The sequence below is a fragment of the Sinohyriopsis cumingii genome, chromosome 15 (genome assembly GCF_028554795.1).
Source record: "Sinohyriopsis cumingii isolate HCF-2022 chromosome 15, ASM2855479v2, whole genome shotgun sequence".
In the NCBI taxonomy this organism is placed as follows: domain Eukaryota; kingdom Metazoa; phylum Mollusca; class Bivalvia; order Unionida; family Unionidae; genus Sinohyriopsis; species Sinohyriopsis cumingii.
The window spans coordinates 36591643-36612691 of NC_142975.1; the positions used below are offsets into that span (position 1 = coordinate 36591643).

General features: G+C 34.4%; 1 protein-coding gene across 1 annotated transcript in view; it reads right to left on the minus strand.

The window, feature by feature from the left end:
- Positions 1-5552: 5552 nt before the first annotated feature.
- LOC149781614 (uncharacterized) overlaps positions 5553-21049 on the minus strand; it is a 28942-nt gene continuing 13445 nt past the window's right edge. Inside the window, exons 7-13 of the mRNA XM_089934992.1 lie at positions 17230-17366; positions 15934-16081; positions 15000-15151; positions 14385-14565; positions 10751-10887; positions 9522-9669; positions 5553-8687 (exon numbers count right to left, since the gene is read on the minus strand). Of these exons, the coding sequence (XP_089791118.1) occupies positions 8384-8687; positions 9522-9669; positions 10751-10887; positions 14385-14565; positions 15000-15151; positions 15934-16081; positions 17230-17366 (1207 nt within the window). The 3' untranslated portion in view covers positions 5553-8383. The remainder of the gene's footprint in view (positions 8688-9521; positions 9670-10750; positions 10888-14384; positions 14566-14999; positions 15152-15933; positions 16082-17229; positions 17367-21049) is intronic.

Consider the following 21049-nt stretch of genomic DNA (forward strand, 5'->3'; position numbering starts at 1 on the left):
AGCCCAAAATACAATCATCATATAATTTAAAGAACAAAAAGGAAACAAGCAATACCAAAATGCAAATTAAATATACGTCACACCTCCATTCGTAAAAGGAAAAAGAAAGATTTATCAAATATAGCTTTCTTTAAACTATTAGCCAAATCTACATGTAATAAAAAATTACATAAGATGAAATCTAATGGATAACACAAAGTATACATGAAACAGAATACTATTTCTATACACGTGAAAGTGCAATGATACTAGATCGGCTTTTCCCTTGTCGAGAATGATGTCAAATACTGCATTCCTGCAAAAGCAAACTCCACTTTAATGATCTTCAATGTTTTTCTTTTTCTTCATCTTGCCAGTGAAAGTAGGAGGGTTATGACAACTAAATACAATAACTGGAAAAGCTGGTGAACTAATATGCATTTCAACGTGTTGCAAAGCCAATATCATAGCCAAACATTCCTTATTGTGTGGAATATTTTTTTCTGATGCTTGTTGAATTTCTTAGAAAAGTAGCAGTCTGATAATCTACACCAGTTTTGTCTTCTTGAATCAACAATTAACCAACCCCAGCATAATGCTCATCAGCAGTAAATAAATGTTTGACTGAAATTTTAAGCTGAATGAAGTCATACATTCTTAAGTGTGGCCCTGAACCTATCTAAAACCTCCTGACGTTTTTTTAGAAAAATGAAACTTGTTTCTCTTCCTCAATAAATTGGTCAGGGGTTCAGCACTTATGGACAGAGTGGATTTGTGTTTAGATAATATCCAGTAATACATCAAAGACGGATCAGTTGCTTTTTACTGATACGTACAGGGAATTCAGAGACAGTCTCGACGTTAGCATTTATAGGTTTAACTTATCCATGTCCCACGATATGTCATATAAATAGTACACAATCACGGCAAAATGTAAGTTTGGATAAATTAATCTTAAGTTGCTAAACAATATGATCTCTCTGAGGCGAGACTTTCTTTAACGAAGCAAGCAATGAAAACTATTTTTGTCCAATATTTTGTGGTAAAGAATTGAATTACAGATGCAGAGAGAAGGAGACAAGGAAGTAAGAGAATTTAAATTTAGAGTAAAATAAATTAGACCTGACAAGTGGAAAACATGCTCTCCCTTTACGCATAAAATCAGTTATGATGCTACAAGAAATATTAGGTTAGTATCCCCTTTTAAAGAAAATGAAGTACACAAGAATCTTCATAATTTTAGGGAAACAAAATTGCTGAAAATTCAGAATGGTCAAGGAAGCATTGGAATCTTTTATTAGAAAATGTGCTTATTATCAAAACTCGAGGAATCTACACTTCACCGTCAGTACAACAATAGTGTTCATTGTGATCTGCTTAACAAATTTATTTTGACGGGACATGAGGTGGTATTAGAGACATATCGACAAAGGTTTAGGAACAGCTCAGTCAAAAAAGTTGATCAAGACCACGATAACCTCAGACAACTAAATTAAAGAGTTCAAGAATCGCGTCCACAGTGACGTTAAGACCAACCTTGACGAGTAAATGGTCCATGCTTTAGGAAATGCTGTTCGTACAGCTGACGAGTATTCCTTGACAAACTCAGTTTCATTTGTCATTTAGTCTTTCACTCAATATCTTATTGGTTTATGAAAACCGTCTGTATCATAATAGCACTTCCAAATTTCAATCTGGTATAACAATTAGGAATCAAGTTTCTGATAAGACTTATCAAAACGTTTCATTACTTCCTGCGTGTACCTATTGAAAGAAAAAAAAAATTGTCTCTGATTGCTACAGATTGAAAAATACGCAACAAAATCAAGCCAGATGTATTCCAACTGCACCTTATTGTTAAGAGGTCAAGGTCACAGTCATGTATTTAAAGCAATATATTGGTTGCTTCTAACAAACCCCAGTCTGATTTAATTATGAAGAATTATGTCTGAGAAGTGTTCTTCTAATGAAGGTGCTCGTATTCAGAAAGTGGAGTGCAGCTTTGCTATTCTTCCTCTCCGTTGTGTAAATTTCTCATCAGACCTAGCCACAGGACCTGTGATAGTCGGAACAGTGTTGTCTTGATCCATCTAGGCCATTCATGTATTACTTGGTAATGACCTAGATGGAGATACGGTTGTGATTAATCTACTTGTAACTGACAAGCCTTTCTAGGATCAGATGATTTATGCTTTTGAAAATGAAATTCCCGATTTATCTCCAGCTCTTGCAGTTACTAGAGCTATGACAAAGAAAGCTCGTGAGAATGATGTTGATCAGGAAATTATTCCCTCACCTGTCACATTTATCGGTCAGTCTTTTGATGAAGTCACTTTTGCTCTTGGTATGGAACACGCAAGGGGTATTGATCACAGTGATGCTCTTTGTATTACCCGTTCTCGTTATTCTAATGATAGTGACAAACTGCAATCACTCATTTTTAAACAGGGACAAGATTATGATATATGTTTGTTTCAGATCATGAGTGTTCCGTGTGCTATCAAATGTTTGTCTCTAAGTGGTAAAGATAGGAAACTCCTCTGACTGGTCATTTAGAGGCAAATTGGACTGATCACAAAATTATGAATCAATTGAATTGGTCGAAAATTAAAGTGATGCGTGAAAATACTGCAAATCTTGTCACACCCGTCAAATGGTAGGACACCCCAATGAAACAACGCATAAGGCTCATCTGTAATCTATTTCTGCATTTGATGAACCATTTAGCAGAATAATGGTAGACTGTGTTAGTCTCTTACCTAAGACCAATTCAGGCTACTGATATTTGTTGACCATACGTCCACAAAATATCCAGAGGATATTAAGTTCTCGAATTTTGAAACTAAAACCATAGCAAACGATTTGATAGAGGTTTGTTTGTTTCACATTTGGCCTTCCGAAATTTGTTTAGTCTGGTCTGGGGTCAAATTTCATGTATGGAATTTCCAGCAAGTTAGGCATAATTTAGGTATACAGCAATCGAAATCTTCTGCTTATCATCCTCAACGTCGAGGGGCTTTAGAAATATTCCATCCAAGTTTGGAAAATATGATAAGATCGTACTGTTTTGATACCAGAAAAGAGTGTTGCTTCGATGTTAGGGAATCAGTTCAAGAATCATTAGGATTCAGTCTGTTTGAACTGGGATTTTTACATCATGTTGTTGGACCATTGAAATCATTACAACATAAACATCTTTCAACCGAAAATGTATAAATTAATATCTTTATCTATATTTCTGATTTCAAAAATATATTGTCAAAGGTATGACAAAAATACAAAATAAAGGAGTTTTCAGCCGGGTGATAGAGTTGTTGTTCTCTTACACATACCTCAAAGTCAATTTCAGGCTAAGTAAATTGGTCCTAATACAGTTGAATAGAAAGTGGCTGACTTAAATTATATCCTTAATACTCCCTGGAGGCGAAAACAAAAAGAACGTTGCCATATAAACAAGCTGAAGGACTATGTTGTAAATTTGGTTGAACCTGTCCCATACGGAGAGGATTCTAATGATGAAATACAATCAGATTTGTTTACTATGGTGTAACCAATCTTAGGAATTCAGAAATTTTGAATAATCTTGATCAGAAACTATAACATCTACTGCTTAAAGAAAAGAGCGAATAAACACAGCTATTATTTGAAATATAAGCACTTGTTTCCAAATGTTCTAACACGAAGAAATAAAATCTCCCGCAACTCAGAAATTTGACATTCGACACCTGTGAAACAGAATCCGTACAAGATAAACATTGTCACACTGGAATGTGTGATAAATGAAATTTAATATTTGCTGGAGAATGATTTCATAAAACCAAGTAAAAGTAGCTGGGTTAACCTTGTATTATTCTGACGAAACAAGATACTTTCCGAATTTGCATCAACTATATAAATAGGAATAGTGTGACAAAAACAGGTTCATCGCCATTGCCAAGAAATCGAGGACTGCATTATCAAATTGGAAATGTAGCATGTGTTACCATGTTTGATCTTTTGACATGATTCTGGCTAATTCCACTCACAGAAAGGGCAAATGAAATGTTGGCATTCGTAACTCCAGATGGATGTTACCATGTTTGATCTTTTGACATGATTCTGGCTAATTCCACTCACAGAAAGGGCAATGAAATGTTAGCATTCGTAACTCCAGATGGACGTTATTAATATAAACTTATAAAGTGATGCTGTTTGGGATGAACGGTTCGCCTTGTACTTTCCAATGTTTAATAAACATGATTACATTTGGCCAAGATAATTGCAGCGCTTACATCGATGACGTCATCATCTACAACGACACCTGGAAAGATTGCATAGAGACCATTCGGAAATTGCTTGATAGACTCGGTGATCCAAATTTGACAATTAATTTAAGTAACACGGAGTGTTGCTGTGCTTGTTTTAATTTTTAGGACATATGGTGGGACAAAGTCAAGATAAGTCTATAGAAGTTATTGTCAAGGCTATCTCTAAATTCCCTGTACCTCAGTAAAAAGCAGCTGATGACAGTTTGGGTATGGATGGGTATTATTCAACGTTTGGTCCAATTTTTCCATAATTATTGAACCTGTGACAACTTTATTGAATAAGAAAACCAAGTTTCAATGGTCTGAAAAAAATGTCAGGAGGTTTTTGTTAACTTAAATGCTATACCAAGGAGTGCAATAGTTCTTTCAGCTACAAATTTCAGTCAATCAGTTAAAAGGTCTGTTGATACATGGGATGCTGGGTGTTGGAGGAGTACTGATTCAAGAAGACAAACATATTGTAGATCGTCAGTATGCTATTATTTCTAAACAATTACATAAGCAGCAAAGAAATGATTCCACAACCAATAAGGAATGTTTGGGTTTGCAATGTTTTAGAGTGTTTTTTAAATCAACTACTTCCCCGATTATTTTATTCATTGATCGCCACCCCCATACGTTCATTAGTAGGATGAGGAAGAAAGATCAGAGATTATTAAGCGGGATTTTAACATCAGGCACACAAAGGGAAGAGATAATCTAATTGCAGATGCACTTTCATGAGTATCGAAGCAGTATATGTTGCGTCATTCATAAGATATCATCTGATGCAATTTTAATCTTAAGTATATTTCACTAACATTTAAAATAAAGCTTTATTGTATAACTCTTTCTTTTTTATGAAAGGAGGTGTTATGCATTTTGAAGTTTTGGCTTTTCTTACTGATTATATATTATGTACATCTGTATTTTATATTTGACTTTGTATAAAATTAAGTTCAGGTGTACCTCACAAGTGACATTTTTTTTTGTAAACATCAGAATACATAGCTAAATATTAATTTATGACAGTGGACTAAATATTAAGCTAATTCTTAATGGAGAACATGTTTACTTGAATTTGACTTAAAGATACCGTCTTGATTCTGACGTGAGAAACTGCTAGAATAAAGCATTACATTAAGTTGACAGTAGTTTCAGACGTAGAGCTCCAAGAAATTACATAATATATGCTAATTTTTATTCAAACCTATATTTTGGAGGGTAGGGTGGGCGTGTTGTTGTTCTGCCTTGATACAAATTTATCAAATATTGAGAAGAAGAAAACAATCTTGAATATTTTTATTTGATTATTATTTAATAATAAATAGAAAAGAGAGAAACATGGTGAGATAAAAAGTGTGAACATGAAATAAGTCAATTTCAGCGAATTTATGAAAAAAATGTTGTTGCTTTAAGGAATTGCATCTTATTACGAAAACTCGCGTTAGACAAATGACAGCATCACTAACTTGGTACATGCGCAATCGACATTAAAGAGTAAAGGCACATTTTGTGAGTTATGTTGTTCGAGTTTATGTATATTTGTACATTCTGCATTATTAAATATAAAATGTATGAAACATTTAACAAACTCCATCCATCTGCATACTATTCATATTAATACCAATAAAAAATAATTGATGGCTAGATGCAAGTGGAAAACAATCACTACGAAAATAATTATTACCCGTATTGACTTTCGTGTTAATCGCATTAAACAGCAAACAGCTTAGACACAGATCTCTAACAGTATGATTGAGCCACAGATCAGGCCCACGATTATACAGCATTCTCATACTGGACCTCATATTCTACTCAGAACTCTTAAGTCTGATTGGCTAATATCAAGGCACAAATCAATAAGACGTCAGAGAAATGTTGACGTCTAATTGGATAATATTAAATGATTGTCTAATCAGAAGTCAGAATGTATTGTTGATTTTCTGCCTGAGTCTGAAAACAGTTTGTAATCTTGGGGCAAGGAATGACGATGTTTGTTCTACCACAGGATGCTGACGATTTTTTTTTAAAAACATGACAAACTTATGACAAACAGGAAGTAAGTTCATCTGATTTATAAATATACACAGTGCGTGCAAGCGAGACCTCGCCCCTGCACCGGATTCGATTGTTGTCTTGAGTCTTTATCTGGCTTCACGATCGCAGATCATATTTTTTTTTAACTCATTTCCTTTTATAGAATCAGACCACTGAGGCAATCAAATTATATTTGCTTGGGAAAAACCAAAGTTTTTTTCCAAAGGCACACCTCCCCAGAAACAAAAGAAAACTTGCGGGATTATTAGAATTACATAGAAAATATATTTGAAGACCATTGATCTGGGTTAGAGTTCCACATCCGCTCCAGTTCAAAGCATCATCAGGAAATAATAACAATAATTGAATTCTTAAATTTCAAAAACGGAAATCATAATAATGATGCATTCTAAGTAATTTCCTCTAGTGAGTCATAAGAATCATGCATGTGCAAATTATAAGAAATAAAATTAGCAATCAATAAATCAAGCAACTAAGTAAGGCCGATTTACAGACGTAGCTACTTGGTCTTCGTTGATCACAGCTGGTTGCCCATCATACACGTACAATGCTAACAATCAATAGAGAACTGACAAATCTCACATCTGTTTAAAATACACAAAATGCATATGTCATACTTTCTATCTTACACATATTATATAGTACAGACAAATACACAAGGACAAAAACATCTGTCAAGATTGCATGTCATTATATTATAAACTTAATATGGAAAGATTTAGTCAAATGCTTCCTTTAAATATAAGGAATCGTTGCATTTCTGCAAGAAAAGTTCATTGTAAATTTAAATACTTATTTAAAGAAATGAACTTCATATTGTATGGGCTTCATTAAGTCGCGAGGTTTGAAAATGGTTTGCACACCTTCACTACCGACTGTTACAGTCATTGTGTGTAATCGTTTTAAAGGCTTAAAAATCATTAATCCATTAAATATGAAGTTCAATTATATAATTCCAAACAAATTTAAAATATTACGAATCTGAATTAATAGGATAACAAGCCTATATTTACCCATTACTTGCAATATGTTGAAGGCACAAATGAAGGGCCTAAGGATAGAAAAACAATTACTTTCCGATGTTATGAAAACTAACTTCTATTTTCTGTGTGTCGCAGGTGTGAATTTAACCAATCCAAATGCTTGGTATTAAGACTTGGTGCAAAATTTTATTATATTTAAGTAATTTCTTATTAATTTCCATATTTGTTAGTTTTTAAGCAATTAAATCTTCCTACCAGTTAAGTTATTTCTTTCTGATAAGTACAACGGAAGTAAGACTTGTGAAAATCATTGGATTGTAATACCAAATGATGCATTAATAGTATATTTTTTTATAGTTTTTAAATGTACGTACATTTCAATTTCTTAATTTTCAATCAACCTTTGTGGAATCATCAGATCTCCCAGAAGACATGACGTCCTTTGTGGAATCATCCGATATCCAATGAGACATGAAGTCCTCTATGGAATCATCAGATATCCAGTGAGACATAAAACCTTTGCTGAATCATCTGATATCCAATAAGACATGAAATCTTTTATGGAATCATCAGATATCAAATGAGGCATGAAGTCTTTCTTTAATTTTGGTTGATAATATCAAGAGTTCTAACGGCAAAGATGAAGTCTTTTGATGTAACGTATATACCGGCGCATAGGCTTAATGCAGTTGCAAACAACATAGACCCAGATCAATCCTACCATAATGCAACAACGGACGAGGGTTTTTGATGTTTGTTCTACTAATTAGTTCCAGCAAACAGCAAAGATAAAGATCTAACAATTTATCATGCGACGGCAGATCATGGCTTATGATGTTTGCACTAGGATCAGACTTCCATCCTATGATTTAAGTTATGCCGCTACAATGGCCGTAATAAGAATTGTGTCTGTAAGTTTATTGCTTTAACTTGCAATAATATCGGCCTACATTCAATGTTTGGAAAATCTGTCAACGCAGTAAATTGGACGTGGACTTCTTATGAGACTAAGGGCCACGTAGAGGACATATTCCAAAATGCACATTGATTCAATCACACAAGCCATCATGCTTTTCAAAGTAAGGCCGTTATTGCGGATATGAAGAACACGAAAGCACCAGTCAGAGGAAGCAGAGACCACGTGACAGCTTTGGACCCATTACCGCCAATAGCACTACTTTTTCCGCTATTGCCAGACTGACGAAGGTTTCTTGCATACGTTTGTTCGTTACATATATCCTTGATGCTGGCAACTTGCAGGTTCCGGCATTGGTCTTGAATCAGCTTGCACTCGAATTCGGTCTTCATGCCAATGACATCTTGGGAACATGATGGTTTCCAGGCGTTCAGATCACATGCCAGATGATCAATTCGAAGCCTGCAAATGTCACAAATATTTATTAAAAAAATATCTTCATAACAATTTCCTTATTTTGATAATTTTAAATCCAACTTTTTGTTTTAACTAACGTTTAGTATCTTTCATTTAGGTTACATCCAGTGCATTTTATAATTTGAGGGACAATGATAAGTTTTATCCAAAGTCATAATATCTTTGATTTTGCGGAATAAATATTTTCATTCTAATTCTATGAATCATGTCATCATGCTTATTGCAAACAAATTATTTAAGTACCTCTAAAGACAATTATCTTTATTTGTGGATATCTTCTAAAGATAGTTACTTTTATTTGCGGACATACTCTAAAGATGATTACCTTTATTTGTGGACATCTCCAAACACCTAGCCACGAGGACGCTCATAGGCCTACGACATGCTACCCCCACTTCCAAAAATGTTGAATTTTAGTAGCTTTTAATAATTTACCCCTTAGCATCGATACCACAAACAATGTTTATGTCGAATATTGGTCATAAAGCTTGTAAATACCCAGGACATTATACTCTGCCTCTAGTCACCATCATCACGAAATTGCCACATGATGTTAGTTGTGTGGCAAACTATTTAATTCATTTAAAATTTCATCAGTTATGAATACTGTTGTAAATATTCACATTTGAAATAAATACGTTGTTTTTTGAGAAAGCGTTACGTTTCCCTCGAATGAATGTATTTATTTTGATGGAAGAACGTAACGTTACTCTTTGAGGATTGTACCGACATAATTTGACAACGATTGATACAAGGCTCCTTCAGATTCACGGAGTTGCAATGAGTAAAACAAATCACTAACAAATAAGTAATACTTACTGACAGAATTCTCTGTAATACTTGTCTGAAGTCAAGTTATTTGTGACCTGTTTATTCGTCAGCTGAATCATTTTTGACACCGTTGTGGACACACATTGTTGAACAGGTACGTTTCCATTTTGGAAACATATCAAACCTTTGCCATACACTGAAAAGAATTTTTAAAAAGTCATTATCTAACTTATGACCTTACACTAGCATTAAAGAAACTAAATATTACCTACATGTATATGTTGATCGTGAGCCTGTAAGTTATATATTTTTCATTTGCACGTATCTGCAATACACCGTTGAGGATAGAATACATTTGTAACGTTGATGTGTGGTTTTTATTGGGCCCTTAATATACTAAATAGGTCAATATGAAGCAACTTGATTTGAGAAGACTTCAGGTAAGACATGATTAGAAAACAAGGACATCGACAGAGAATTTATGAAACATAATTGATTGAATTTTTATTTTGTGATTTTTACCGCGAAAAGCTTTAATAAATGTAGTGTCAATTGCTTTCAAAAACATAGATGTGTCTTTTCCATGATCCAAGTTTTGAGATTTCAAGCATAAGTATTACTGCAAATTGTTATGGAAAGATTTGTAAGAAATTATCAGTAAATTTCGACTTAGTCTTAGTTTAAACTGACATTTTTACTGTGAAAAAGTCACGTTTGAACTAGGTAAAACTTATCAATGAAAACATAATAAAATGTTTGTAATTTCTTGTTTTAAATGTTCGTTATAGAAGTCAATGACTCAGTCAATCAATCTGTCAAAACAGAAAAGGATGAAGGAGAATTTAAAGAGTATTTTAGCGCATAGGAAATAAAGTTTATGTCAGAACATTTAGAGACTGTTATACATCACAGTATCGGGTAAGACGTTTCCTCACACAATGACAGTGAGATTACACGACAATCCATAAGATTTTACCCCACAAAATGAGACAGAGATTACATTATATTCCATTAGAAGTTTACCCGATGGAGACTACAGATTATTCTGTTAGAACTTTCCTAAAAGAGTGAAATATCACAAGTGTGCAAAACAATAAACGTTATCATTCATTAAACGGCCTAACAAGATAATTGGGTCGTAGAGGTAATCTGCGCAAGTTAGGAAACTGGTATTGCTAAAAAGTACATGCAAGTGTAAACCAAATTGGTAACATCATTTTTTTTAAAAAAATCATCTGATGTCACGCATTGTTGCTGATATGCTAATTTTAACTTACGATCAAGATCATTACAAATCACGTCGACTGCATCCTGTAGTGCGGACTGCTGGTGACCCCAGTAGGCAAGTGCCTCCCGTGCACCGTTGCACCCGGAAATAACTCCACTCATACATTGGAAAAGCTTACCCCTAGAGCTGAAAAGTAACGGATTACGTAGTCATTTAATATAGGTGTATTGTTTAAGGTTTAACAGTAAAAATAATGAAAAGAAACGAATCAGTTTCAACTGCAAACATTTGCATGGCTCATGTCTGCAAACTCAAGTATCGGTTGATCATTTTGAAAGTAGGGTTGATGTTAATAATCATCATAATACATACTTGCCAAGATCTTTTCTCTGCATGGTAGCTTGCTCACAATAGAAGTCAAGTGGAAGCCATTTCGTGTGAGAATTAGTCAATTTTGATATAGATTTGTCAACCGACTTGTATTCCCCTATCATAACATCGTCGCCAATAAAACAGGCGTGCAATACGTGGCTGGATACGGCGATATTTCCTCGTTTTTCATGAGTAAGCATAACTCAAAATACGTTATCAACTACATAATGCAGCAACCTCTTAAACGTCAATTAAAATGCCCATTGTATTGATAGATAAGTGACTGTGCTTTGAACAGAAATCTTCATTGACAGATTCAACAGTGAGAAAAGTCATTTTGGTTCATGATGACTAGAAACGTTTACTCGCGCTCGTATTAATGCGTTCAGCAGGTTAATTCATATTCCTGAGAAACGGGCTATAACAAAGCATAGCAGATTATTGCATGTGGTTTGGAATGATGCTGTCCTTGTTGAAGTAAACTCGGTATGTGCTTCTAAATGTTGAACATAATAAGCATGTCAACCTAGATCTTCGGGACCAGCTTACTATAATATTTATGCTTTCTGTGCATGAAAGAAAAACAAAAACAGACAACGTTACTCTAGCATGTCAGAAAAGTGCAAAACTGAACAGTCCACTCGCAACTATGAAGGAAAGTTCTCTCTCTCTCTCTCTCTCTCTCTCTCTCGTCAGCTGTTTTAAGGCATAAATCTAATGGGACCATATAAACGTTACGGTTTAGATGGTTCTTCAGTTTCCTGAGGTTGGTTCACAAATTTAACGTACAATGAGATGCACTCAGTCAGTATGCATAACAAATATCTTATTGTTGGCCTTCGTCGGCAAAAAATGTCAAAGGTGAGAGAATAAAACTGTTTTAAGTCCAAAAACATTTGAGTGAGGAATATATATAAGTTTAATATCAGACATATTCACGTGATCGGTATAGAAACCTAACCTTTTTAATTTATATTCTTTATTTCTGCATGAATTTGAAAATGAAAAGCAGTCAACTTCGTGACCTCGAAAATTGATCGCAAGCATATGTACTTACCTAACCATTTTTAAAATTTAAATTTGTTCAATATACATTGTCAGACATTAATTTCAGTTAGAAGACAAAAAACTAGTTTAATTACACTTTTGTAACAGTTTTATAAATAAGTTTATTTATCTCAAAGGGATTTTATGTCTCTTGAACTTTAAAAAATGGGAAAGTTAGTTATTACTGAGAACAATTTTGTGAGAATGTCTTTTCAGCCTAAAAGTGGACTGATGTGAGTTAGCTTCCTTGATACATGTCAACTTTATCTACTGATAAATCAGGGTCGATACAATAAAATTATAGAATATACTAAATTTAAAATTTGCAGCAAAAATATCTTTCGAATGTAAAGCCAGCAATTTTTAACAGCAAGGTTATAGAAACTGTAATGGATTTTATTTTTTTGTACATTAACTTCCATAGTTCAGTAATAAACTGCATTTCATCAATGCCTCACTATTGCAATGTTCAGAGACACCATACCAATGTACAATGATATAAACATCATATGGAATAACATAATTCAGACAATATAATGGATCAGTTACCATACCCATGCTATATATGGGACTGTGTTGTGCTGAATTTCTTGAGTGAATATAATTTAAACAGTAAAATGCGACTAACGACTGTACCTCTGTTAGTTCAGAGACTGAGTTTAACTCACGACTGTACCTGTGTTACTTCATGGACTGTTTTAATGAGATTCTTCGCAGTGAAATCCATGTGCATACCCATGCTATCTCAGGAGTTGTAATATGCTGGTGTGATTTTTACCATGACCAAACCGAAATGCTTCACAGTGAGTATAATTCAGCCAGAATTAACGGAATATATGGCCATACATGTGATATATCAGAAACTGTGTTATACTGAGGTGCTTTATATCGGGATCCATGAACATGCCTGTTTCATATCAGAGACCGTGTATTACTGAAATGCTTTATACTGAATATAACTGATCCTGAATAATGGGACCCATTACCATATCAGTGTTATACCAAAGTGTATGTTATACTAGGGTGGTTTATAGCGAGTACAATTGAACCAGGATAAGGAGATTCATGTCCATGTCGGTGTTAGATGAAGGACGTGTTTTACTGAGGTGTTTTAAAGCGAGAACATTTCAACTAGGATAAAAGAATATATGGCCATACCAACGTTTTATCAGAGACCATGTTATACCTGGTGTTTTATAGTGAAATGCCATAGTATGGAGATGCCTCTGACAAAAATTACACAATTAATATTGCGTGTTCAAATCCATGGTTTGCAAAAACTATAAAATCCATGAAAAAATAGACCAGCAAAATGTGACTTAGTTTACAGAACCTCTAAATAAAGTACTGTTCTAAAACATCATGCTATGTTATAGACTTCTTTTACAGTTTATGTAAGGTTAATTATTAAGGTTGTATGTATTACTTTTAACTATTTTAGTAGCAAAAACAGTCAAAATAGTGAAATAAGTTTGTATCTCGGCAGGAAAGCAAAATGACGTAAATTTCTACCAAAACTAGCTCAGACTTTTTGATCACGTGATCCACAAGCACTCATGACCATATGACTAAACAGCAGTAAATAAATTATAAATGCAACATAGTACTGTCTGGTTCATAAAAGGCCATATTCAATTACCAATCTCTCTCTCTCTCTCTCTCTCTCTCTCTCTCTCTCTCTGTATTTATCAGTTTCGAGTTTAATCTGCCTTTACAGAGCTAAATGGATTTGCAGAATAAAAGCGACATTTTTCTCTCTCAAAAAAACGTATATTTTCTATACATGCCTGTAAGGAAAGATTATTTTCTGTACCAAAGGTGTATATGTATTTCATTATTTCTTTCTGAATAGTCCACATAATTTTATAATAAGCACTAATGCTTTGATGGTAATTTGAAGACAAAAATTACAAATGATATGGTTTTAATGTTATGGCTTGTAGAAGATACATTCGAATAAGACAGTCACCCCAGCGCACGTTGTGAAGGAATATTTTAATGCAGTGTTCAGAGTGTTATTCATCATAAACATGTAACTTTTGGTTACAGTATGTACTCGCCTATATGCCTAGCCCAACAACACTGACCCTGAAAGACCGTCGCTAAATGTGCAGGCAGATAGGGATCTATGTTATTTCTTCTGCCTATAAATCCTGACAAACTGCATAGACACAGATATGTTGGCGCTTTATGCGACTGAGAATCTAGGTTTATGCTCGTTGTAGTTGTAGTGAAAGCAGCCAATAATGAATGAGTAACGGTACCTGCAAAGGTTTGTTGCCTTTCCAATATCTCCGAGAAAGTTTCTCCTGTCGTGTGTGATGTTGATGAGAAACATATCGGGATCAACCTGATATTGTTGGAAACAAGACTTGACATTGATTTGGAGACTCTTAACGCAAGCTGGAGCGTTGTTTGGGTTTATAACGTCTGGTGGCAAGAAATCTGTATGGGAGAAATACATTAATAGATGGATGGATGCATGCAGACACACACACATACATACATACATACATACATACATACATACATACATACATACATACATACATACATATTAAAGTAGATACATTTGCATTGTATAGTTTAATGTTTGATTAATATACCTACCTTGCATCTATCTAAAAGAAACAAAATCACTTTTTTTTATTTTAACATTCGTGTCGCTTCTCACAATACTTCAAAAACAAATTTTTATATTTGTTGTAATTTTTAATATGATTGCCACATCATTAAACAAATCTGACACCTCCGAGCTATATTGTAAATGTGTGACGTTTTTTTATGAGTGTACGTTTCGTGTCGACGTTCATTGCTTGCACAAACCAAACGTCAACATATTCTTCGGGTGCAAAATAAATAAAACAAAACTTTTTTACCAGTGTTGCAGATTGTGGCTACTTCGCTTTTATGTGTTTGCAGACATTTCGTGGGTATCAGCTGACATTCAAACTGATTCTTCAGAGTCACCTCTCTTGGTGCGCATGTCGGCCAAGCCTTTGCATCGCAGGTCACGTGACGGACACGAATGCTTAAATTAAATTTAAAAAAACACAAAACAAAGTCACAGTAGCATACCAGAGGAGAACAACTATAATATTATTTGTAAATAAACATAACTAGAATAGAACAAAAGTAAAAGAGAGGAAAAACACTTTTTCTAGGAACATGGCAACTATATGAATCTTAATCAACTTAAAATATTTTATGACAATTTAAAAGTTTGTGAAATTTTAGGATACACGTAAATTGATGGACCATCATGTTCCACCTGACTGGAAATCATTCAGTCTCTGCTCGAGATTTTATTATGTCCAATCAAAACAGAAGTTATATTTTAAAGGCTATTTACGACTGGATGATATGAAAAACCCAGTCTTAAACTCAGAGCTTCGTTATCTCCTGGCTAGCTGTCAGTCAAACGTTGTTAATTCAACATACCGTTTGACCTCTACCCTCTATCAAACCGGTGTCTGTTGTGATTATTTTTTATGCTATTTAACTTTGGGATCCTTGCGCTTAGCTGATCTGACATTTACCTAAACCCAAGGCCGGGACTGAGCAAAATTGCATTAAGACCTGCAAGCGTATGGTTTTACTGATTGCAGACAACTTGGTCAGTTTTACCACAAAACACATACAAAATCAAGCTGTTATAACCTCCTTTTATATTTCACCACCATTTTACTATGAACTAAAAATTACTCTTTAATATGTTGGTAAAAACTCCGAAAAAATGTTTCTATTGAAAATGTTACGCCAATTATCAGGTGTTGTCATATCGGGTTTGGGGATTCGTCTAATTGGACCTACTTGCAGAATTCCACCATGAATTGATTCATATCGAGTTTCTGAGTCAGTTGCTGAGTAGATATCGACGTTATATCACTTGTCATCTTGTTAACGCATAGTTTCGCTTCTTCTGTCGGAGTGGAAAAACATTTCAACCCTTCCAGATAACCTGTTAAAAATAAGCATATGGAAGAAAATGTAAACCGTGATATTTTAAAAGGTTTCTTCCTTATATGTACGTCTACCAAACTGATTCCAACAAATGCATCGAGTTTTATTCGCAGAATCTAATAACGCTTCCTTCAGACTGGATATTGATTTGAGGCAATCATTAGTACTGGACAAATGGTTGGAGTGATAAATATATTGACAAAACGTTTAGTCACTGATACCTGCTGTAGGAATAAATTGAAACGGTCTTTTTTTAAGTTACATTATATTTTCAACATTCGTTAGTTTGCTTAGAAAAATATAAAGATGTCTGCATACATGTCTTGCAGTATATGCTATGCTTGCAACCTCATGCCTAAGCTCAAACGTTTATCACTGCAAAAACAAACCAAGGCATAATAAGAAGCAGTAATAACTGCATGCTATAGATGGTAAATTTGTCATTATTCTGATCTCTTTAAAAATTGCAACAATTCACCTCTGTCTGTTACTTCGTTTCTTCAGGACAATTGGTGTGGGAGATGATTTTTGAGAAAGAAATTCATTGTATGGAGTCATTTCTTCCAATACACATTGGTCAACGCTGTTCCAAAGGAGAAAAACATTGCCTTGTGAGGATGCTTACATGCGTCTGTGCACGTGATTAATACGGCAGGCATTAAGTTGTGTAAATTCTTCAATCGAAGTAGATTCGTTAACATGTGCAAAAGTAGATTGCCAAATACATATATAAAGAGCACGCGGAAGCATCAATCAGGTTCAAGCCTTATTATTTAGCAATAAACTATATGACAGACATTTACGCCATATTATGTTTTATTAATTTTTACGAACTGACTCATCATCACGTTAAAATGGACTTCACTAATGATAGGCATTGTTCTCTTTTTCTATAGCTCAATGTGCCAAAAACGCGTAACAGCGAAAAAACAATCTTCTGCCGTGCAAAGATTTTAAATGATAGGGAGAAACACACTAAACGTTGACACTGCAGATAGATTAATATATACTCCCTTCCTTTTCGATTGGTTAAGTCCAATAGAGGTAGTTGTGCTTTGACAGGCAGGATTGGAGAGGTGTAGGTCAATACAGAAGACCATAAAGGTGGTTACGTTAAGAAAACCTTTGTAGATTTTAATTGCTTACCATCAATGTTGTTACATAGTATTCCGACAGATCTCTCCATCGCATGAATGTCAAAACCAGTCATGGACATTGTTTGCTCGGCCCCGGCGCATTGTTTTAGAACATCCTCCATGCAAGTGAACAGATCTTGTTTTTTGCTAATTAGATGCAAAATTTACAAATAGTATAGCTCAATAATTGAAGATCAAATAAAAAATTATATATATGGATAATTACTCGATATGATTAAGTTAATGCTAGGTGACGTTAAGTTATGGCTTAGAGGAATTACAGATCGCACTTAGCTGAATGAATAAACACAAAACAAATGTGGGTCGTCCAAACACAACCACAAAATCCAGATATCCAAGGTAAATTATAGCGACCATTATCCCACTGTATTGCAATAAGCGACGTATACTAGCTTAGCTCAATGTCGTATAAGATACCAAGGTAACACAAAACACCACACGAAACACACAACCATTCCTGCCTACAGTAATATATTGTCGTTTTTGCGAAATGCTATCACTAATAATAATTTTGAATGGGCAGTTTCTAGTAATGGGCAGTTTCTAGCCGATTTCATGGTATTTAACTGTTTGAAACAAGCTTCAGTCAAATATCAGAATTTCATATTCAAATTAACTGTACGTGCTATCTTTTAGTAGTCCTTCGGCGCTGTTCACAATCATGTCGTTATTTATAGCCACAAACTCCGTATTTTCAAAATTCACTCAGTATATCGCTATTAAGAATATACAAATTTTATAAATATTTTACTATTATATTTAACCAGTAAGTTGGCTGACTAAGCAAACATAAACAGATCGGGTGACGTTATTTTAAATGTTTCAACATTTATCAAAAACAATCAGGAAGGAATTGTAGCCCAGACGCGAAATAGTCTCTCGTTTCGATGAGCATTCCGTGAATGGTCCCTGTGCTCTATAACCTTACCCACAATAGACGTTGGCCTCTTGTTTACTCGTGCCTATCAGAGCCCCGGCGGCCTCGGTTCGGTTGTTGAGGTAAATTTTTGGGTCCAATCCTACCTTTTTATAGCAGGACATAAAATCATTCTGCAAATTCAAAAGGCAAGCTCCTGGGAAGGCTGCAAAATATTAAAATTAAATTATTATGGAAATAACTATAGCATCCATACGTATCACGTAAGGACGCACGTGCATATACACAATGAAGCATGCTTAATAAAAAGATATCGATGAAGATCTATTTTAGAGACACACTGAAGTTGTTATACATACATACATACATACATACATACATACATACATACATACATACATACGTACATGCATACATACATACATACATACATACATACATACATACATACATACATACATACATACATACATACATACATTGACTAATTGACTTACATGTATCGCCACACGATGTTGCTATGCCAATCATAATGCTAGCGAAAGCGGCCTCAACTCCTAAGAGCTGGTTGCGGGCACAACCAGAATTGGCAACCGCATTTTTGCCGCATTCTTCAACGTTTTTCCATTTTCTAAAATAAAACAAACACGCAATTTTTTGTGATATAAAAATGATGTTTGTCCAGACATATTTTTATTTGTCATGATTACGTTATGAAGATTTGTATTTTGTGTCGTAGTAATCGGTTCAGATATTTCGTATGTGGACGACGATCCTATAATCATGATGTGAAAATTAAACGTAATCAGGTAGAATTTCCTTGTAACATGCGAATATATAAATTACTAAGTTATTCAGAACAACTAATGTGATCTTAATACCGCCTTAAAATCGTATAAATCGACAGCTGTTTTATTTTCTAGCCTAACTGGTCATTAGAACATGCATACAGCTTATTATTACAAATTATGTAGGCCTAATTTCTAACCCGATTAGGGTACACCTTGGGCTTTAAGATCTCAGACCAGATCGATAATGACTGAGATCGACACATATTCACTGGGTGATCTGATTGACATAACTTCTTTCCAGAGGCCTATTTCTGGTCTGATTTTGTTACAAAGTAGATAACGTGCTTATATCATTAGGATGTATGTTGTGTTTTATTGTGATAAAGATATGTGTTATTGGCGTGATCTGCATCCAACTGACTATGTTTGATGGGATTCTATAGACTGTTTTGCTGATCCGATTATGTTCAAACTTGGGATGTGGGATAATATCATGTACAAGACAAATGCATATCAGAAATGCCAATGATTTAATTAGTTGAACAAATTATCTACAACGCATGCCGACTTGTTATTCTCCTCTCTATGTTTCTCTGTCTGTCTCTCTCAATCTTTGTATTTGAGGTATTTAATATAATTTCTTAATGGCAATATAATGCATTGTCCGGCTACATGTGCTAGTAACTGCTATTTTAAATATGACGTCGTAAGTGTTTGAAATGTATTTCTAATCCTGTATCCTGTACGTGTTAATTTACAGCAATGCAGTATATGTCAATTATAAACTGCCATCAAGATCTCAGAAGAGTTACATAATGAGCAATACTGACACATGTACATCACGTGATCTTGCATTTAATTTACTCAGCCTTTTCTCCAATATGAAGTGACTTTGAGAGCAATATAAGGGCATCTGAGGAGATGAACAGTTTGGGGGAAATATTTAAGAATTGAATTTCGAACTTTACAGTATTCATGAAGTCACGAAGCTTGATAATCGAATATCAGATGAACAGACCAAGCAAAGCAAAAGTGTTTTTATGTATACTGTGTAATTACATGTCAGACTTCATGGCTTCATAAATCCAGTAAAATATGAAATTAATTTAATTAAATTAATTAAGAAAATTCTTCTGATAACGCCTTTATAAATCATCTAATAACGAATATCAAAAAATAAATTAAAAACATATTTACATAGTGTTTTCAAATATGGTGTTATCAACTGATACCTTATAGTTTTCTGTGTGATATGACATTATTTTAACCAATCAAAATGTGTGTTACAAAGGTTTGGTAAAAAAAAAATATGTAATGTTAAATGTCACTTATTTGAATTTCAACCAGCCAACAACGGGAGTGTAAAGCTTCTGCATAATAATTCCTTGTATCGCATGGTCATGCACGTTGGTCAAAGTCACTGACTTAATTGTGAAGTTATTACGTTATGTTCCTAGAGTCATGCATTTTAGATTGAATTGTACAATTCTATTGCTAATTGGTTTTTTTTATCATAATTATGCAATGCAACAAATTACAGGACTTTGATTCTATGACTATCAAGGTTTATGAGCCAGTGAGCCTGAGCTTATCTTTTTGGCCAAGGCCGTCACAAGTTTGCTCTCGAAGAAAAGTCTTCTTCGCCCCCTCCATTCCGAACCAACTACCAAAATGCACCCCTTTTCCCCCAACCCGGCCTTGGCACCCCAGTATTTCGCCCCGTATAGCCAGTATCTTTTTTGCCGTTTAGAGTAAATATTTTTAACGATACTTGACACATAATTTGCAATTTCTTAGAACAGTACCAGAATCCAAGGATTCGTGTGTAATAAAACTGGGATTAACGAGGCGTGCATACGGACTGGCCTTTTTTTTATTTCTAACTTGGCAGTGTTTCAGATACCTTGGAACTTGCTGTTGGAAGTACGGTCGAAACCTAATGATTTTATATATTCCTTTACATTAAAGCCTTTTTGTAGTAAATATGTGTTTGCTGACGTTGCACAACTGGAACATAATGCATTATAATGGTAATTACTCTTGGATAAAGAACACTCAAAATGGAGTGGATTATAACTTCGGTCTGTGTTTGTTAGTTAAGGATAACTGCCACAGGAAAGAAAAGCATCACCTTTTTTGTT